This window comes from Chlorocebus sabaeus, chromosome 5 (assembly GCF_047675955.1).
Source record: "Chlorocebus sabaeus isolate Y175 chromosome 5, mChlSab1.0.hap1, whole genome shotgun sequence".
NCBI lineage: Eukaryota > Metazoa > Chordata > Mammalia > Primates > Cercopithecidae > Chlorocebus > Chlorocebus sabaeus.
Genome location: NC_132908.1, coordinates 17,949,963 through 17,971,341, shown reverse-complemented (window position 1 = coordinate 17,971,341; position 21,379 = coordinate 17,949,963). Strand labels below are relative to the sequence as shown.

The 21,379-nt window shown below is 40.6% G+C and overlaps 1 protein-coding gene across 2 annotated transcripts; it reads left to right on the top strand.

Annotated features, from left to right (window-relative positions):
* Positions 1 to 148: 148 nt before the first annotated feature.
* GDE1 (glycerophosphodiester phosphodiesterase 1) lies at positions 149 to 19,943 on the top strand. 2 transcript variants are annotated; one of them, XM_007986889.3, is made up of 6 exons: positions 149 to 567; positions 5,610 to 5,785; positions 11,977 to 12,082; positions 15,163 to 15,255; positions 17,856 to 18,067; positions 19,316 to 19,943. In XM_007986889.3, the coding sequence occupies exons 1-6, from the start codon at positions 307 to 309 to the stop codon at positions 19,461 to 19,463; spliced, it is 996 nt and encodes a 331-aa protein (XP_007985080.1). In that variant the 5' UTR covers positions 149 to 306; the 3' UTR covers positions 19,464 to 19,943. The 2 variants fall into 2 exon arrangements, with proteins under 2 accessions (XP_007985080.1, XP_037845726.1); XM_037989798.2 differs by having other exon boundaries at positions 151 to 567; positions 5,614 to 5,785.
* Positions 19,944 to 21,379: the final 1,436 nt, after the last annotated feature.

Here is a 21,379-nt window from a genome sequence, read left to right as displayed (position 1 = left end):
CTAAGCCACTTTGGGTTTGGAATGTGAGCCTAGGGTCTAGGGTCTGGGGCCTGGGGCTGGGGCCTGGGCCCGCCCCCGTTGCCAGGGAGCGGCTCCGCCCACTAGCGCTGCGAATCCCGATCCCTGATTGGCTGGGCAGCCGACTCCCTCTCTGGATGTGTCCGCTGCCGCCATTGTGCGGCGCTGGTCCCCTCAGAGGGTGCCCGCTGCCGCCAGTGCCTTGGACCCTCCCCCTCGCTTCTCGCTCTCCTGCCCCGGGAGCCCGGCGGGTCCGGGACTCCAGTCCGTGCCGGTGCGGGCGCCGGCATGTGGCTGTGGGAGGACCAGGGCGGCCTCTTGGGCCCTTTCTCCTTCCTGCTGCTGGTGCTGCTGCTGGTGACGCGAAGCCCGGTCAATGCCTGCCTCCTCACCGGCAGCCTCTTCGTTTTGCTGCGCGTCTTCAGCTTTGAGCCGGTGCCCTCTTGCAGGGTCCTGCAGGTGCTCAAGCCCCGGGACCGCATTTCTGCCATCGCCCACCGCGGCGGCAGCCACGACGCGCCCGAGAACACGCTGGCGGCCATTCGGCAGGTGAGACCCCCACGCCTCGCGCCCCTCGGTCCTCCCGAGAGCTCGGACTTCTACTTTTCCTTCCCAGGGTTCCCCGATCTTCTCAAGACGACCTTCCCACTTCCTCATTCGTCCACAAGGCACACTCCTCGCCCTTGATCCCTCCCACTGTCTAGGGATCTCCCGACTTCAGGTTTTATATTTACAGACGACAGCAGATATGTATATAGTTTCTGTGGGACTGACGTTGAGATTACATCCAGGAACAAGGTCAAAAGTGCCCCTGGTTTACAGAGTGTACATCGGAGTGGGGGAGTCAAGCCTTAAACAAGTAAACACATAAATGAGATAACTTTAAGAGAGTGAAAGGTGCAATGAAGAAATCGGGGGAACTCGAGGGGAGGAGTTACGCTATTTTATTTGGATGGAATAGTCCAGAGAAATCGTCTCCGAAGAAGCAACATTTGAACAGAAACTGGAATTATAAGGAGCCAGGCAGACGCAGAAGGTCCTGAGATGGGAATAATATAGAGGTGTTCAGGTAACAGAAGAGGCAGTGTGTGGCCGGACTTCAAGGAACAGAACAAAGACTGGTGTGTGAATGAAGTAGGAAATGGGTCAGGTCAAATAGGGTCTTGGTCAGTAATTGAGGTTAGTCTAAATAGCTCACCCTTCACAGGACATACCTTTGCTTGTCGTCTAAGTCACGTGAGTCATTTCCTTATCACCTTTTCCCCAGACACACACATTGGCACTCGCACAAGCCTGGCAGCTGGACTCATAACAGTTTTTGCCCTCTCTTTTTCATAAGGGCACTCCTGAAACTTTTGGTACCTCCCAGCTCTTGGCATTCTCCTGGCTTCATAATAATGACAGCTTACAGAGAGGGCTTTTCAGTGGATTACGTGCTTTTGCATCTGTGTAAATATATCTGATTCTCTTCTTTCTTTTCTTTTTTTTTTTTTCTCTCTCTTCCCTTCCTTTTTTTCTTTTTTTTTTTTTGGACAGAGTTTCACTCTTTTACCCAGGCTGAAGTGCAGTGGTGCAATCTCCGTGCACTGCAACCTCTGCCTTCCGTGTTCAAGCGAGTCTCGTGCCTCAGCCTCCCGAGTAGCTGGGATTACAGGCACATGCCACCACGCCTAGCTAATTTTTGTATTTTTAGTAGAGACGGGGTTCTGCTATGTTGGCCAGACTGGTCTCAAACTCCTGGCCTCAAAGTGATCCTCCCGCCTCGACCTCCTAAGGTGCTACGATTACAGACATGAGCCATCACACCTGGCCTCCCTCATTTCCTTTTTTTCTTTTTCTTTTTTTTTTAAACGGAGTCTCACTGTCGCCCAGGCTGGAGTGCATTGGCATGACCTCGGCTCACTGCAACCTCTGTATCCCAGGTTCAAGTGATTCTCCTGCCTCAGCCTCGCAAGTAGCTGGGATTACAGGTGCCCGCCACCACACCCAGCTAATTTTTGTTATTTTTAGTAGAAGGAAGGTTTCACTATGTTGGCCAGGCTGGTCTCAAATTCCTGACTTCCGGTGATTGGCCCATCTTGGTCTCCCAAAGTGCTGGGATTACAGGCATGAGCCACCCTGCCTGGCTCCAGAGTTATACTTTTTAAAATTTATTTATTTATTTATTTAATCGTGTGGGTTTTTTTTTTTTTTTTTTTTTGGTTTTGGTTTCTTTGTTTGTTTTTTGAGATGGAGTTTCACTCTTGTTGCCCAGGGTGGAGTTCAATGGCTCCATCTGTGCTCACTGCAATCTCTGCCTCCGGGGTTCAAGCGGTTCTCCTGCCTCAGCCTCCCGAGTAACTGGGATTACAGACATGTGCCACCATGCCCAGCTAATTTTGTATTTTTTTAGTAGAGACAGGGTTTTGCCATGTTAGTCAGGCTAGTCTCGAACTCTCAACCTCGGGTGATCTGCCCGCCTCAGCCTCCCAAAGTACTGGGATTACAGACGTCAGCCACCGTGCCCAGCCAAGATTTATACTTTTAAAGCTGCACTCTGGCCCGTGTGGAGAATGTACTGTGGGTGTAATATCATTCCTTTGCCACTGTTTATAATAGTGTATCTGTTTTTGGAATATACTCAATTCACATTTATCAAGTTTTTCCTTGTATATGTCATTTATAATCTACCAGAAATTCTAGCACTGTCAGAAATGTATGTATGTATATATACATTTGACTTTACCAATAATTTTACTTATTTATTTGTTTATTTATTTATTTTTGAGACAGGGTCTCTGTCACCCAGGTTTGAGTGCAGTGGGGCAATCTCAGCTCACTGCAACTTCCACCTCCCAGGCTGAAGCGATTCTTGTGCCTCAGGCTCCCGAGTAGCTAAGATTACAGGTGTGCTCCTCCACGCCCGGCTAATTTTTGTTTCTTTTTTTAGTAGAGATGGCGTTTTGCCATGTTGGCAAGGCTGGTCTCGAACTCCTGACCTCAAGTGATCCACTTGCTTCAGCCTCCCAAAGTGCTGGGATTACAGGCATGAGCCACTGCCTGACCGACTTTACCAGTACTTCTATGTTATTCCAGTAATTGAGATAGAAAGATGAACCCCTGGTTCTAGTTCACATATTAGTATATATAGGAGATATTGCAAGTTCAGTTCCAGACCTGAGTAGTCAATAAAGCAAATATTGTAATAAGGGAGTCACAAATTTTTTGGTTTCCCAGTGCATATAAAAGTTATGTTTATACTATATTGTAATCTATTAAGTATGTGTGTATGTATAGATATGCACATATACACACATATATAGGTTTTCATCCATGGTTCCTTTCTCATAACTCTCAGCCCTTGCTACAGTCTTTTGTTAGGCATCCTAGGCCTTAGGAGCAGGCCTCAGGAAACAGAATCTCTCTGACCTTCTCCTGCCCTCCTTTCACCTGCCGCAAGGCGGAACTGGAATCTTTCCCTGTCTTTCAAATTGTGAGTCTTAAGACCCCCCTCAGAGAGGGACCCCACCCTATACCCTGGGGAAAGGAATGCTGACATCATGAAACTTCCATAAAAACCTAAGAGGAATTAAAAAAATAAAAACTAAAATAAACCTAAGAGGACGTGAAGCCAGTTGGTCCGAAGTTCCAGAGGCCCCAGCGTGCTGTTTATGTCTGGAGGAGGTTGGGGTGCAGTCTTGGGGACCAAGCCCTCAACCTGTGATCTGACACTGTCTCCAGGTACATAGTGTCAGAATTGAGTTGGAGGATACTCAGCTGGTGTCCACTACTTATTGGTGGAGAAAAAACCCCACATTTTTGGTTACAGAAGTCGGGGTTGATTGTTGTAATGTGAGAGCAGAGGGAAAATGTGGTGTGTTTTTCCAAAATAGTTGTACATCTGTATCACATGGAAAAAGGAAGATTTAAATAAGGCAGAAAAATCTCCACCCATAAAGGACATTATTGATAAATTTGACTATATTACCTTTAAAGATGTGTTTCAAAGGACATAATAAATAACAACAGCTATTGAAATCTTGACTATTCACTAGCACAGTTTTCTGTGTTGTTTATGGGTACTTAAGTAAAAACCTATGAGGGAGTGACATGAGAATGATACACACACCAACTTGAAGATGGTAATTTCCTCTGGAGAGGAAAGGAAGAGAATGAAAGGGAGAATTTCAGCTGTATCTGTAGTGTTGATAGTAAAACTGAAGTGGATAAGAGTGCAACTTCTGCTGCATCCTAGCTTGTGCATCCCTGGACAAGTTTCCTACTCTTTCTTTGTCTCAATTTTCTCATCTGTTAATTGAGAATAGTAATAGTACCTAGTTCAGGGTTGTGAGGATTAAAAGAGTTAATACATTTAAAGCACTTAGAAGAGTGCCTGGCAAATAGAAAAGGCTCAATAAATAATAGCTTTTTTTTCTTTTTGTTTTTCTTTTTTTAGGGAAGAAAGAGATTGAGGAAATTAGGTCAAAACATTCACATATGTTAAATCTTTTTTACTGTGTATGTTTCCAGTAGACCATGACTTAGAATATTTTTTTAAAAATTAAAAATCTTGATCATGGCTGGGCACAGTGGCTCACACCTGTAATCCCAGCACTTTGGGAGGCTGAGGCAGGAGGATTGCTTGATCTCAGGAGTTCAAGACCAGCAGGGGCAACATGGTAAAACCCCCATCTCTACAAAAAAATCCAAAAATTAGCTGGATGTAGTGGCACATGCCGGTAGTCCCAGCTACTTGGGAGGCCAAGGTGGGAGGATGGCTTAAGCCCAGGAGGCAGAAGTTTCAGTGAGCTGAGATCATGCCATTGCACTCTAACCTGGGCAACAGAGCCAGATCCTGTCTCAAAATAAAAAAAAAGTAGATAGATAGATAGATAGATAGATAGATAGATAGATAGATAGATAGATCATAATGAGCATTTCACATCTTTATTGTGATGAGGAAGCCAAGGAAGCAAACATTAGATAGTGTGTCTCCAGAGGAGCATGGCTCATGTAATTTAAGTGTCAAATTCTCTTTTTAGATAAATTCTAATCTACCTCATCAAGCTTACCAACTTACTGGCCAACAGCCAGTGCTGCTTACATAAACAAAATGTGATATGTCCTAGAAGCAGGCGTGGTGTCTTTGTAGTAGAGGGTGGAATTAAACCAGCAAAACCTGACTCATTTATGCCAAAGTAGTGAAATATCTGACTCATCAACAACCATAGGATGATCATCAGAACTGTTGTACCAACAAAGAGTGTAGGTCAACAGTGGAATTGTCTAAGTATTCGTAAGCCATTGATGAACCATATAGTTAAAGCATCCAGATAAAACGCAAGTTCCTGAAGTCTCCCAGTCTTCCACTGTGAAAGTAAGAAGAATGGGGAAATTAAAGTTTTTAAGGAATCCATCAGTTAGGAGTTGAGGTAAGGTTATATACACAGAAAACAGAAACAGGTCAGGATTGCTGTTCAGTGGGAGAAGTGGAAGGAAAATGAATCATTAAGGACAGCTGTCTTAGCCAGCCCTGCTGGTCTTTTGGGTGGTTAGATGCAAAAAGATGTTTGTGGCCAGTTAACAGCAATATTGTTGATGTTTTTGTTAAGGCAGCTAAGAATGGAGCAACAGGCGTGGAGTTGGACATTGAGTTTACTTCTGACGGAATTCCTGTCTTAATGCACGATAACACAGTAGATCGGACGACCGATGGGACTGGTCGATTGTGTGATTTAACGTTTGAACAAATTAGGAAGCTGAATCCTGCAGCAAACCACAGACTCAGGTAAGTAGTTTATTGTCACTTAAACAGATCTTTTAGCTTTTATTGGAAATGACAGATAGACACTGGTGCCTTCTAATTACATCTGCCCCAGGAGAGTTGTCTTGTTTTGTTTTGAACTGTATATAGGTCTCCTAAGTAACGAGCAAGTGCCAGGAACAACAGAAATTTGGCATTATGTTTTTAGTCTTTCCCATTGAGGCTAAATTTGGCTTCAGAATCATTCTCAAGATAATACTCTGTCTAGTCACTATAGAATCATGAGGCTGAAAGTCATTGCTTGGCAATCTTCTTGCCTTCAGGTGTACCAAGAAGCAAATTATACATTCATTAAAAGCTTCAAGTAATATTATAATGTTACATTTTAACTTAACCCATTTAATTCTTCCGATCCTCATAACAAACTTCTGAGGAATCACAGAATTGTAGGAATAGAGAGTATCCTAGAAATCATCTAGAATAGCACTTTGCAGTAGAACTTTCTGCAATGATGAAAATGTTTTATATCTGCACTGTCTAATATGGTGGGTACCTGTGACTACTGAGCACCTGATATGTGGCTAGTGACACAAGGAAGTGCATTTTCAATTTAAATGTAAATTTAAACTGAAATAGCCATATGTGGCTACCATATAGGATACTGTAGATCTAGATCAATCTTGCCTTTAGAGATAATCCCAGAAAAGTTAAATTATTTACTCAAGGGCAAATAACATAAAGAAGCCAAGACTAGAATCTATCCCAAGTTTTAGTCCAAATCATGCTGTTTTTAGCTGCCCCCAGTGTCTTTCAACCCTGTAAGAGCGAAAGTTCTTTCAGTGTCTAATTTAATTCTTTCCTGGTAGAGTGTAAACGTAGCTTCCAAAGTATATATACCAGAGCTAATATTACAAGATGTTCCACAAAAACAGGTTCAAATAAGATCAAATAGTGTACTCTGAATACTTCTGTTGTGGATAAACAGTCCACATCAGCTGATTCTTACTTATAACTTAGCTTTTCTCAAACTTACATGACCACAGAACCTACATCCTCTTCCCCACTTACAGCTGTAAACACCCTTGGAATTGGTATACTGAGTAATATACTGTACTTTGGAATGTGGTTATTTAAATCCCTCTCTGCTTGTCATCTTTGCAATACTGAAAAGTGTGTGCTCTCTGGTTATTCATGTAATATCAGTTATCCAGACAATGATCGATTCTCTTTTAATATTAAGTATTTGACCCAACAATTAAGTTATACTTTTTCCTAAAAGATGATTCAGACTTATTTTCCTAGGATCTTAAAAACGTCAGTCAGCCGAAGGAAATCATAATGTAGGCAGGAAAGAATATTGGTAACACTTGAGAATTATGAGTCCAGGTTGCTAGAATTGCTCTTGACTGTCATCAGATATTTTATTGCTCTGCTTATGCAAGGGAAAGACTGGTTTTAATATTATAATGACATTGCAGCTAATAAAATGTCAGGTTCAAAGTTAATACTTAAAGCAAAAATGTTTAGGGTCATCATTACCCTTAAAAATCCTTTAAGGGAGCACTGAGTCCATTTCTCTGGAATTTGTGCATCCTAGGAAAAAAATTGTAATTTTCAAAAAATCCCTTAAGAAGACACCATAGCAAAGGCAACATATTACACCAATATCTTTAACACAGCCAGTCTTTGCTCTGCTATTGGAACAGAGTGTGTTTTCTGTGATTGAACACTAAATGAAGTAATTGGCTTGTGTTTACGGATCTATTGTGGGAAAAAAATAGATATTTTCTCTAGAATTATGCTCAGTGTGATGAGATGCTTGTCCTAAGAGGAGGGTAAAGAGGAAACTAAGATCAGCCAAAGGAACAACAAATTCAGGTCTCCCATCTTTCAGTCTCAGGGAATAGAAATTGATGAGAATGGCTGGGGTAATTGCCTGTAATGTTTAAATTATCCTTATTTTTTTTTTTTTTTTTTTTTGAGGTGGAGTTTCACTCTTGTTGTCCAGGCTGGAGTGCAATGGCACGATCTTGGCTCACTGCAATCTCCACCTCCTGGGTTCAGGCGATTCTCCTGCCTCAGCCTCCGGAGCAGCTGGGATTACAGGCATGTGCCACCACACCCAGCTAATTTTTGCATTTTTAGTAGAGACAGGGTTTCACCATGTTGGCCAGGCTGGTCTTGAACTCCTGACCTCAGGTGATCCGCCTGCCTCGGCTTCACAAAATGCTGAAATTATAGGCATGAGCCTACTATACCTGGCCTATCCTTACCCTTTTTTTAAAGCATGATCTTACAGTAGAAATAATGCAGTTGAGTTAGCATTAAGTTAGATCATAATTTTATTATAAGAGCTCAGCTACTCAGGAGGCTGAGGCAGGAGAATGGCGTAAACCCAGGAGGCGGAGCTTGCAGTGAGCTGAGATCCGGCCACTGCACTCCAGCCCGGGCGGCAGAGCGAGACTCCATCTCAAAAAAAAAAAAAAAGAGAAGAGCTAATTTCTTTTGTATAAAGCACTTAGCCTTCATTTTCTCTATCAGAAAATTATATCTTAGAAAATTATTTATTTTAAACAGTTGCACTTAAATAAATACACAATACAGTTAACAGATTTATGTATTCCTAGGAATTTCTCCAGCATAGGGTTCTATTAGGGAAATTACAATCTGAAAATTAAGTCTCTGAGTTTTCCAAAGGTGGCATATACTCTGCCCTTTCAGGAGTAGGGTTATTAATAATGTTATTAATTCAATGGAGATTCACTGATTTCTTAAAAATTAAATGATTTTTGTTGTTGTTGCTCATCTTTGGTCAAGAATATCTGTATTTGAACACATGGAGGTTCCTGAATGATGGAGCACCCAGAAAGGGCATGGAAGCTCTGGGCCCCTTTCGCCATACCTCACCCTGCACGTGTCTTCATCTGTATCCTGTGTAACATCCTCTATAATAAACCTCTAAACATGTTTATTGGAGTTCCACAAGCCACTCTAACAAATTAATTGAACCCAAGGAGGAGGAGGTGGGAACCCCAATTTATAGCTAGTGTCAGAAACACAGAATCACCAGAAAAGGAAAACAAAACAAAAAACAGAAAAATAACATCCATTATACCATGTAAGAAACCAAAGACCATCAATCTCTAATGTCTGTGCTCAGGTATCTGTGTGCTTCAATTCTTCTCATCTATGAGTCTTGGGTTTTCAATGCTCACTTGTCACCAGGATATGAATTAAAAATGTCTTGGGCACCACCATGTGATCCAGTTGTCTTAACCTTTCTAAAAGTGCTTGTGCAAGCCATTTACTTATTGCTTCTTACACCATTACAGCCCAACCTACTTGTGGTTAAAAGCAACCATAGCATGTTTGAAAGTTTCATGCAATAAAAGGGAAGTTTATCATTGCATTTAGTGTGTACTTACTGGATACTTTCAGTTTTATCAGTCCCAAGTACAGCAAACTCTGGATAATATGATTAAATACTTCTTCCATGATTCTTTTGACCTTCATATCAATTTCGCTAAATATGGAATGATTGACTAGCCAGAGCAATCAGGAAAGAGAAAGAAATAAAACGCATCCAAATTGGAAAAAGAGGAATTAGATTGTCCCTCTTTGCAGACAACATGATTTTGTATGTAGAAAAACCTAAAGACTTCACCAAAAAACTGTTAGAACTGATCAACAAATTTAGTAAAATTGCAGGATATAAAATATGTACAAAAATCAGTAGCATATCTATATGTAAATAATGAACTAGCTGTAAAAAAAAATCAAGAAAGCGATCCCATTTACATAGCTACCAAAAAAAAACAGTAAAATACCTAGGAATAAATATAACCAAAGAGATGAAAGAGCTCTACAAGGAAAACTACAAAACACTGATGAGAAAAATTAAAGAGGACACAAACAAATGGAAAGACATCCCACACTCATGGATCAGAAGAATTAATATTCCTAAAGTGACCATTCTACTCAAAATAATTTACAATTCAGTGCAATCCCTATCAAAATATCAAAGACATTCTTCAGAGAAATAGAAAAGCCACAATCCTAAAATTCATATGGAACCATAAAGAAGCCCAAATAGCTAAAGCAATACTGAGCAAAAAGGACAGAGCTGGACATATCATACTACCTCACTTCAAGATATACTACAAAGCCACAGTAACCAAAACAGCATGGTATTGGTATAAAAACTGACACACAGACACACGCACACACACGAAATAGATACATAGACCAATGGAATACAATAGAGAACCAAGAAATAAATCCATATATTTACAGCCAACTGATTTTCCATGAAGGCATCAAGAACATACAGTGGGGAAAGGACACTCTCTTCAATAACTGGTACTGGGTAAACTGGATATCCATATGCAGGATATTGAAACTAGACCCCTCTCACTATATTTAGAAAATCAACACAAAATGGATTAAAAGTTTAAATTTAAGACCAGAAACTCTAAAACTACTAGAAGAAAACATAGGGGAAATGCTCTGGGACACTGGTCTAGGCAAAGATTTTATGACTAAGACCTCAAAAGCATAGGCAACAAAAACAGGCAAATGCGACTATATTAAACTAAAAAGCTTCTGTACAGCAAAGGAAACAATCAACAGTGAAAAGACAGCCTGTTGAGTAGGAGAAAATATTTGCAAACTGTTCAACAGACAAGTAACTAATATCCAGAATATACAAGGAACTCAACAGCAAAAACAATAATAATCCCATTAAAAACATCTATTCAAATCCTAATTTGAATAGACATTTTTCAAAAGAGGACACACAAATGGCCAACAGGCATATGAAAAAACACCACAAATTATTAGGGAAATGCAAATCCAAACCACAATGAAATACCATCTTATCTAGTTAGAATGGCTATTATTTAAAAGATTTTTAAAATAACAGATGCTGGCGAGGATACAGAGCAAAGGGAACTCTTATATTCTGTTGGTGAGAATGTAAATTAGTACAGCCATTATGGAAAACAGTATGGAGGTTTCATAAAAAACTAAAAATATAGAACTACCATGCAATCCAGTAATCCCACTAGTTGGTATCTATCCAAAGGAAAGGAAACTAGTGTATCAAAGGCATACTTGCACCCCTGTGTTTATTACAACACTATTCACAATAGCCAAGATACGGAATCAACCTAAGTGTTCATCAGTGAATGAATGGATAAAGAAACTGTGGTAAATATACTCAATGGAATACTGCGTAGCCATGAAAAAGGATAATATCCTGTCATTTGCAGCAACATGGATGGAACTGAAGGTATTATGTTAAATGAAATAAGATAAGCCAGGCACAGAAAGGCAAATATTACATGTTGTCACTCATATATGGGAGCTAAAAAAGTTGTTCTCATGGAGGTAGAGAGAAGAATGATAGTTACCAGAGGCTGGGAAGGGTATGGGGTTGGGGGAAGAGGAGAATGAAGAGAATTTGGTTAATGAGTACAAACATACAGTTAGATAGAAGGCATAAATTCTCATGTTCAATAACATAGTAGGGTGATTATAGTTAACAATCTGTTGTATATTTCAAAAGAGCTAGGAGATTCAGATGTTCCTAACACAAAGAAATGATAAATATTTGGGGTGATGGACATCCTAAATACCCTGATTTTATCATTATACATTGTGTGCATATCACAGAAATATGTCTAAGTGTATAGCAATAAAAATGTGGAAAAAATAATATCTGTAATTTGGATCAAATTATTACAGTAGGACAGGCGCGGTGGCTCACACCTGTAATCCTAGCACTTTGGGAGGCCAAGGCAGGTAGATCACTTGAGGTCAGGAGTTCAAGACCAGCCTGGCCAACATGGTGAAACCCCATCTCTACTAAAAATACAAAAAATTAGCCAGGCGTGGTGTCACACTCCTGTAGTCCTAGCTACTCGGGAGGCTGGGGCGGGAGAATCGCTTGAACCCGGGAGTTGGTGGTTCCAGTGAGCTGAGATTGCACCTCTGCACTCCAGCCTGGGCAACAGAGCAAGACTCCATCTCAAAACAAAACAAAACAGAACAAAAAAACTTACAGTAAGTTATCCTTGGACTTTACTATGGTCGAAGAAAAAATGTTGGAGAAAATACTCTTTCCTTTTGATTGGGAGACATTTGCAAAATGTTTGTTACAATAGAGGTTATCACTTCCTCTTTTTTCCTACAATGTATTTTCTCTTCTCTTACAGGAATGATTTCCCTGATGAAAAGATCCCTACCCTGAGGGAAGCCGTTGCAGAGTGCCTAAACCATAACCTCACAATCTTCTTTGATGTCAAAGGCCATGCAAACAAGGTACAGTTTAAACCATGGACTTCAGTTTGTTAAAAAGGAATCTTATTTCATTGATAGTCATTTCCGAAATTACATATATTTTGTTATTTATTCTTTTTAAAACTTAGTTTTATAAATTATATTTGTTGAATGGAAGTGTACAATGCAGGAATCTACATCATTTAAGGAAACAGTAAATTATGGAACTTTTTAACCTTTTATGGAACCTTTACAAAACTTCTGATATTCAATAACCAGCACAAAATGGAAGTTTCTATTATTTACATAAAGCATTTACAAAAGATATTAAGTAAACAGTGAAAAGCACTTCTAGAAAAAACCACTCAAGTAACCTCATAAAAAGGAATTCCAGAGTTGTACACAAGACCAATTTTATCTAGCTTAAAAGTTAAGGGCCTTATATGGACAACTATGGACTGCATTTAAAGAGAATTCCTATATTAAAAGCTAATAGTTAACAGAACATATACCTTTTACATAGATTTATCCCTTTGTATAATTTATATCCCTTATGTATAGTTTTGTTATTCATTGATTTTAGCAGCTATACTTTTATCAGAAAATCATTTATTTTCTTCAAATGTGTTTGACATTCCTAGATAAAATTTGGCTTAAATTTTAGGGCCTGCACTTTTACTCATAAGAACATATTATTAACAGTGAAAATCAGTGGGAAGATATGATTCTGATTACATTTGTTCTCTTATAACCAGCTTTTCAAGTGCAAGTACTTTTTTTCCCATTTGGGCAACTTGAGTATTTTTCCCCTAGCAATATTAATAATCGGTAATGGCCATCTACTGGTTGAAAATTCTGATGATGCCATTTTTTTTTTAATTAATCTCATGATATCATTAAAACCAGTTGCTAAAACCCAAAATGGGCCAAGTCCGGTGGCTCATGCCTGTAATCCCAGTACTTTGGGAGGCCGAGGCGGGTGGATCACCTGAGGTCAGGAGTTCGAGACCAGCCTGGCCAACATGGTGAAACCCCGTCTCCACTTAAAATACAAAAATTAGTTCGACGTGGTGGCGGGCACCTGTGATCCCAGCTACTCTGGAGGCTGAGGCAGGAGAATCGCTTGAACCGGGAGACGGAGGTTGCAGTGAGCCAAGATTGTGCCAGTAGTCCTCCAGCCTGAGTGACAGAGCAAGACTACGTCTCAAAAAAAAAAAAAAACTGAAATGTGGAGCCTAAGCATACACTCTAATTTTATTACAGTTAACTCCTATTTTTGAAGAAGGAAGAGAATGGTAACTAATTTATTATTCTGGTAAACTGATAGTTGTATACCACTAGGTTTCTAATCGGTCTGCATTAGAATCACCTGGAATACCTATTTTAAAATACAAATGTCCTGGGCCATTCTCCCTAGGGAAGAGATTCTGAAAATGTCTAGGGTGGGCTCAAGTAGCGTGTATTTTTAATGAGCACTTCAGGTACTCATTGTTGATGTTGCAGCCTGCATTTGGGAACACTGACAGGTCCTACATTTCACCCATGGTATACTGACTTTCATGCTTATTCTCTTAGGTTTTTTTTGTTTTTGTTTTTGTTTTCTGGGACAGAGTCTCACTCTGTTGCCCAAGCTGGAGTGCATTGGTGTGATCTTGGCTCACTGCAACCTCTGCCTCTGGGGTTCAAGCAATTCTCCTGCCTCAACCTCCCAAGCAGCTGGGATTAGAGTTGTGTGCCATCACACCTGGCTAATTTTTGTATATTTAGTAGAGATGGGGTTTTGCCATGTTGGCCAGGCTAGTCTCAAACTCCTGGCCTCAAGTGATCCACCTGCCTTGGCCTCCCAAAGTGCTTGGATTACAGGTGTGAGCCACCATGCCTGGCTTCTCTTAGAATACTTTTTAAAAAGTAGTAGACATTTTTTTAAAAATCTAGCTATTTGAGTTTTCTCGATGGGTACTCATGGGTATTCAGTCAAGACTGGGTAGAACATAGTGACCTAATTCACCAAGATGTTAGCAGAGAGGGACAAGTGTAGGCAACAAAGTGGAGCTAGTAGAGCATGGTGGCCAAAATCATGGGCTTGGGAGTCCAACAGACCTTGACTGAGCTCTTACTACAGGGTAACCTTAATTTTGATGAGCTTCAGTTTCTTCATGGGTAAAATGGGAATACTAAAAGCAGTTACCACATAGAGTTGTTGTGAGAATTAAATAATGTAAATGTGAAGAGTTTACAGCGCATGTCTTTGTTCAAACAGCAAAAACAAAACAAAACAGTGTTCTATAGCTCGCCTTCAGTTGCATTAGTGAAGAGGAGGCATGACTTGGAAAATTTGTGTTCTTTTTTATTTTGGTGGGGGAATGCATTTTGCTCATCATATTTGGTTAGGGGTATGTTTGACGTTCCAAAAATTAGCAGTGTTTCACAAATTATGCAGCAGCAGCATTGCATCCCACATGGCTGGTGACTTTCTTGTTGTTAGCTACTACTGATGTCACTTCACTAGGGGTTACCAAATAATACTTAAATTCTATCATGTCTTCTTCATTTTGTAGCTAGAGTACTATAAAAAGAAACTTCTATTCACCTTGGGAAGAATTGGGAGCCTCTTAACTCTTCCCAGTCCCTCCTACCCCTGCCCCATTGCTTCTGCCTCCATATTGGTGATGAGTGATGTGTCCTCTCAGTCCCCTGGACTGAGAAATCTACCCTCTGTAGTTCCCAGACTGGCTGGCTCATGTTTCATTTGGAAAAGGCACGAGAGAGCTTTGGGTATGAAAGGACTTCTCATAGTGGATAAACTAGGGTATAAGGCAAGGAAAATTTTGCCTCTGGCCTCATCTGGCCTACAGCTTACCACACTTTTCAAAAGTATGACAAAAGGGGTGAGGCCCTCAGAGGGAGTAAAGCAGCAATACCCCACCTTCTTCCTTGTTTGCTGCTGGTGTGAGTTTAAAATGCATCCCAGTGGATAGTAGACTCTGCCAATACTTTTAGCACCTCCATTTCTAGTAAACTTCTGTTTTATTCCATAGGGTTGTACTTAATATATGATAGTTATTGGCTGGGGCTGTCACATTTTAATCAATTTTAAATATATGAATCTCTTTATTTTACAGGCTACTGAGGCTCTAAAGAAAATGTATATGGAATTTCCTCAACTGTACAATAATAGTGTGGTCTGTTCTTTCTTGCCAGAAGTTATCTATAAGGTAATATTCAGGATTTTTCTTAACATATTAGGTGAGCTGGTGTAGATAATTGCACTGGGCTGCGTAAGCACAGGATAGATGCCTATTAAATTGAACTGCATCAAGGTCACAGTTGAGAAGCTCCTCTTTTAAATTAATGAGAGAAATTCCAAAAGGGGAATGTACTCATACCCTTTATAGAATGCCATTCCTCTTTTGCCCCTTCTTTTATGTTATTTATAGGCTCACTCAGATTACTGTGGTAAAATTCTCAGAACAGAAAAGAATTATGTAGCCCCCACTTCTCACCAACTAACAGCAGAACATACCTTCATAAAATAAATTCTTAATTATGGAGAATCTAAAACATGCATAAAATAGAGTAGTACAGTGCACCCCCCTCCACCATAACCGTTATCCAGCTCATTTTACCCATAACCCCATTGATCTTCCCCAGTGTTATTTTAAAGCAAATGTTATTCTGTCCATAAAATTGCATTAAGAATCTTTAAAAAGTGATGCCATTTTATTTTATTTTATTTTATTTATTTATTTTTAAAGATAGGTTCTCCCTCAGTTTTCCAGGCTGGAGTGCAGTGGTGTGATCGTGGCTTACTGCACTCTTGACCTCCCAGGCTCAAATGATCCTCCTGCCTCAGCCTTCCAAGTAGCTGGAACCACAGGCGCATGTCACCATGCCCAGCTAATTTTTTATTTTTGTTTTTATTTTTTGTAGAGACAGGGTCTCTCTGTATTACCCAGGCAGTTCTCCAACTCCTAAGCTCAAGCAATCCTTCCACCTCAGCCTCCCAAAGTACTGGGATTACAGGCATGAGCCACCGTAACCAACCTAGTGATGCCTTTTTAAAAACGTAGCCACAATGCCATTATCCCATCTAAAAATTATTAACAATAAATTATTCGTATCATCAAATATCCAGTCAGTGTATAAATTTTGACTTGTCTCAGAAATGTCATAAATGGTTTTTTGGTTTTCATAAATTGCTCATTTGAATAGGAACCAAATAAGATCTGCGTGTTACAATCGTAAATCTTCTTTTGTTTGTTTTTGAGACGGAGTCCCACTCTGTCGCCCAGTGGTACGATCTCAGCTCATCACAACCTCTGCCTCCTGGGTTCAAGCAATTCTCTTGCCTCAGCCTCCCGAGTAGCTGGTATTACAAGCACATACCACCATGCCTGGCTAATTTTTTTGTATTTTAGTAGACACAACATGGGGTTTCACCATGTTGGCCCGGCTGATCTCCAGCTCCTGACCTCAGGTGATCTGCCCGCCTCAGCCTCCCAAAGTGATTATAGGTGTGAGCCACCGTGCCCTGCCGGCAACTGTAAATCTTAAAACTTGCAGGTTCTGTCTCTCTCTCTGTTTTTTTTTTTTTTTTTTTGGGGGGGGGGCAGTCCTTGTTTTGTATTTACTAAAGAAACCAGATTATTGTTTTGTAGAGTTTACCCAAGTCCAGATTTTGCTGATTATGCCGTGATATGGTTTAATACTTTTTTCTCTTTATTTTCTATAAACTGGTAGTGAGAGCTGGAAGCTTGCCTTGATGAGGTTAGGATTGGTTATTCTTGGCAAGATAACTCTAGAGATGAGGGTGTTTTTCTGTCAGGAGGCACTTGACATCTGGTTGACTCCTGTTGTTAGCTGCTATTGATGCTCATTGGCCAGATCTGTCCATTTTCTAGGGAACTACAAAATGTTGATATTTTAATTCTATTACTTCTTGCATTAGCTGAAATAGATCTATAAAAAGAAACTTTTCCTCCTTTACTATTTAGTTACCGAAGAGGCAGAATAAATGCTTAATCTTGCCTATTATTTACCAGTTTCCAAAATAATGAGTTGGTTCCATAGCGTTCTTTACCAGTGACCAACAGAGCATACATTGAAAATTTTTACAGTGAGGATAGAGCCTATCAATAGAAGCTATCATGGAGATGAATAGGGCCATGGGGCTTGCAGACATTTGGAACAGTGTTTCCCAAACTTCCTTGACCACAGAGTCCTTTAAAATGTGTAAGACATTCCCCAAGAGGAGCACAAGAGCAGAGACTGAAGGAACTCCATCCACATCTCTCCATTTCTCCATTGCCCTCTCCCATTATCTCATCACAATCCCTTCTCTCCCTTACCACCTCACTTCGCCATCCCCCTCCTCACCCCTACAACTCTTTTCAGCCATTTGCTCTGGAAAGGGCCAAAACTAACCAGCCCATCTTGAACTGACCTTGGTTCCATCCTCACTGAGTTCTAATTAATTATCTCTGGCCAAGATTTAAGTCGATATCCAATTAAAAGTTTATTCTCGTGACTTTGTTAAAATTTGATCCTGAGGTTGTAATTTTTCCATTTTAAAGATAGGATTGCAGTTGTTAAGGATTGTGGAAAAAAATGTTCTCATATGTACTGCATATTAATGCTTTACATTCATCACATTATTTTCTCAAAGGTTTTATGATTGAGAACTTATTTCGTAGATACCAGGGTAGGGTACCAACCATGACCACCTCATCTGATTGAGCACATTGGCTAAATCTAAACTAATAAGTATTCAACTTTATATATGATCATTACTTTACTTCCCCAAATTCCTTTTCAGATGAGACAAACAGATCGGAATGTAATAACAGCATTAACTCACAGACCTTGGAGCCTTAGCCATACAGGAGATGGGAAACCACGCTATGATACTTTCTGGAAACATTTCATATTTGTGATGATGGACATTTTGCTCGATTGGAGCATGCATAATATCTTGTGGTACCTGTGTGGAATTTCTGCTTTCCTCATGCAAAAGGATTTTGTATCCCCGTAAGTTGTAAGGTTTTTTATTTTACCCAGACACATGTCCTGAATGCTCTTATTTGAAAGGAAGGATTAACAGAGTAGACACCCTGAATTGGTTCTGACCTGCAAAGCTGACCATGCCTCTAAATTGGATTGCCAATTTCACTTCTTAGGTAGGAAGAATTCAGGCATATTTCACCGTTTTCAGACCAAGTTGATCACATATTTTTGGTTTTTTAGTGTATTTTGAAGAAAAAAAGTGAACCTGTGAAACTCTGCTGAGAAAGGGATTTTATTTCTATGACTGGTTTTTTTGAAAGCCAACACAGGATCCTGGGCAGAACCACACTGAGGACATCCTGTGGGCATCAACCTCCTGTCTACCATCTTACGTTATAGGCACTCCCCCATCTCTCCCCATAAAATTTCCGTTTCCTAACCTGCTAGCGATATCGGAATCATTTCTTTGGAAGTTCTAGATCTGTATATTTCAGCTGATTGGAGTTTAAGTCTAGTATTATTTCAGACATGCATGATTCAGTTCAATAAATACTTGGTAAGTACCTACACTATTGCAAGGTTCCATATTGAGAAGCTGAAGATGCAGTGAAGAATCAAAGCCATGATCTCTGTCTTTGTGATGTTTATAGCCAAGTGGGAGAGAGAGAGATGCTAATCAAATAAAAATCCAATCAATATAAAGTTAAAACTAAGATACAGGCTATGTCAGAGAGAACAGTGTGTACAGACTGTAATCTGATCTAGTCATCCAGATCCCCAAGGAACTGACAGTTAAGCTAAGATCTGAAGAGTGAGTGGGAATTGGGAGGAATCCAGATGAGAGAGAAAAATGTATGTAATGTGCTCTGACAGGAAGGAGCATAGTTCTTTCTAGGAATTGAAAGAAAATTCATATTCTTTCAATTAATTTAAAATGAATCAGCACAGAAAAGAAAGGGGGAGTGTGATGTGAGATGAAGCCAAGGAGACAGGTCGGGGCCAGGTCAGGCACCCCTTCAGTGGCTGTGCCAAGGACAGTTTGGGGGTGGCAATCATTAGTGAGCTACTGAAATGTTTTAAGCTGGAACAGTGCAGAGAGGTTCATGGCATCCTGGGTTTTGGACCAGTCCCTCTGGTCACAGTGCAGAGGCCAGGAAGGAGGCATCCTCTGGGTACTATTGGTATGCAGTGAACACCATACTTAGTGGCCATTATAGATTCCTGAGACAGCTGCTTATTATTCTAACAGTATTGGTTTTCCTCTTTCCCCAGGGCCTACTTGAAGAAGTGGTCAGCTAAAGGAATCCAGGTTGTTGGTTGGACTGTTAATACCTTTGATGAAAAGAGTTACTACGAATCCCATCTTGGTTCCAGCTATATCACTGACAGCATGGTGGAAGACTGCGAACCTCACTTCTAGACTTTTACCCTGGGATGAAACGGGTTCAGAAACTGCCAGGGGCCTCATACAGGGATATCAAAATACCCTTTGTGCTAGCCCAGGCCCTGGGGAATCAGGTGACTCACACAAATGCAATAGTTGGTCATTGCATTTTTACCTGAACCAAAGCAAAACCCAGTGTTGCCGCCATGCACCATAGAATGCCAGAGTTCAACACTGTTGCTCTTGAAAATCTAGGTCTGAAAAAATGCACAATAGCCCCTGCCCTGCCCTAGCTGAGGCACACAGGGAGACCCAGTAAGGATAAGCACAGATTGAATTGTACAATTTGCAGATGCAGATGTAAATGCATGGGACATGCATGATAACTCAGAGTTGACATTTTAAAACTTGCCACAGTTATTTCAAATATTTGTATTTGGCTATGTTAACATGTACTGTAGATATCAAACTTGTGGCCATACTAATAAAATCATTAAAAGGAGCACTAAAGGAAAACTGTGTGCCAAGCATCATACCCTGAGGCATACGGAATTTGGGGAAGCCACTGTGCAATCCAGTGAGGCTTCAATGTGCAAGAACCAAAATGGTAGGGAGGTCTTGAAGCCAATGAGGGATTTACAGCATCTTGAATGGAGAGCTGCAAACCACCAAGGGGAAGAGTTGCACTTTTCCAGGCTTTTTAGGAAGCTCTGCAACAGTTGTGATCATAGATAGGCAATTAGAACTGGAAGAAACTTCCAAGAACATCTAGGTTTGTCCTCATTTTGCAAATGAGGAAACTAAACTCTGTGGAAGGGAAGGGGTTGCCTCAAAAGTCACAGTTTAGCTGGGCACAGTGGCTCATGCTGATAATCCCAGCAACTCAGAAAGCTGAGGCAAGAGGATTACTTGAGGCCAGACTGTGCAATGTAGCAAGACCCCATCTCTAAAAAATTAGCCAGGCATGGTGGTGCATGCCTGTAGTCCCAGCTACTCAGGAGGTTGAGGTGGGAGGATCACTTGAGCCCAGAAGTTCAAGGCTGCAATGAGCCATGATTACACCATGGCACTACAACCTTGGTGACACAGTGAGAACCTGACTCTTAAAAAAAAAAAAAAAAAAGATAACTGAAACTGCTAGAACTTCTTGTTTACAGTTAACCAGAAACTATACAAGTGGTTTAACATGCATTATCTTACTCAATCCATACAAAAGTCTTAGGGAGGTGTTAGCACTCTTTCTACTGATGAAGAACTGAGGTACTTCATAAAACCACTTACCCAAGGTGTCTTGAGTCTGTTACAGTTGGCATTCAAATCCAGGTCAGTCTGCCGCCAGAGCCACTACCCTTACTCCTCACTGAATCTGCCTTTATATTGTTGAGCCCATGATCCCAATTCTGCTCTTTCCAATTTGAACTTCCAGGGATTTTACTGTGAACTTAGTAGCAACATTAAAATGAAGTTGAATTTTTTGTTAATGGCAACGCCGTGTGTCTCCTCTAGCTTACGTAACCCCTCTCACCTTCAACCCCATCTGTGTCCAGGCCCACAGCTTAGCCATGGCTTCCCTCCTGCATCCCTGCCATGGGTTGCCAGCCTCACACTTACGGCAGCCAAACAGTGATTTTAGAAGGCCACCAGTCCCCACAGCTACATGACAATGAGAAGCAAACTTTTTTGTGACAGATTGTATTGGCATAGGCATGATAGATGGGGCTTGGTACGTTTTGAATCAGCATTTGCAAAAAAAATTGTCTTGAATTTTTAAATGAACAACAAAGATAGGTTCATTGAGTGGAACAAATGTCTAAACTGCATGTACTTCCGTGCCATGTTATGCCTAGAGTGAAAGAGGGAGGAAAAAGTGACCAAAGAAGATATATCAAGCCGGGCGCGGTGGCTCATACCTGTAATCCTAACACTTTGGGAGGCTAAGGTGGGTGGATCAC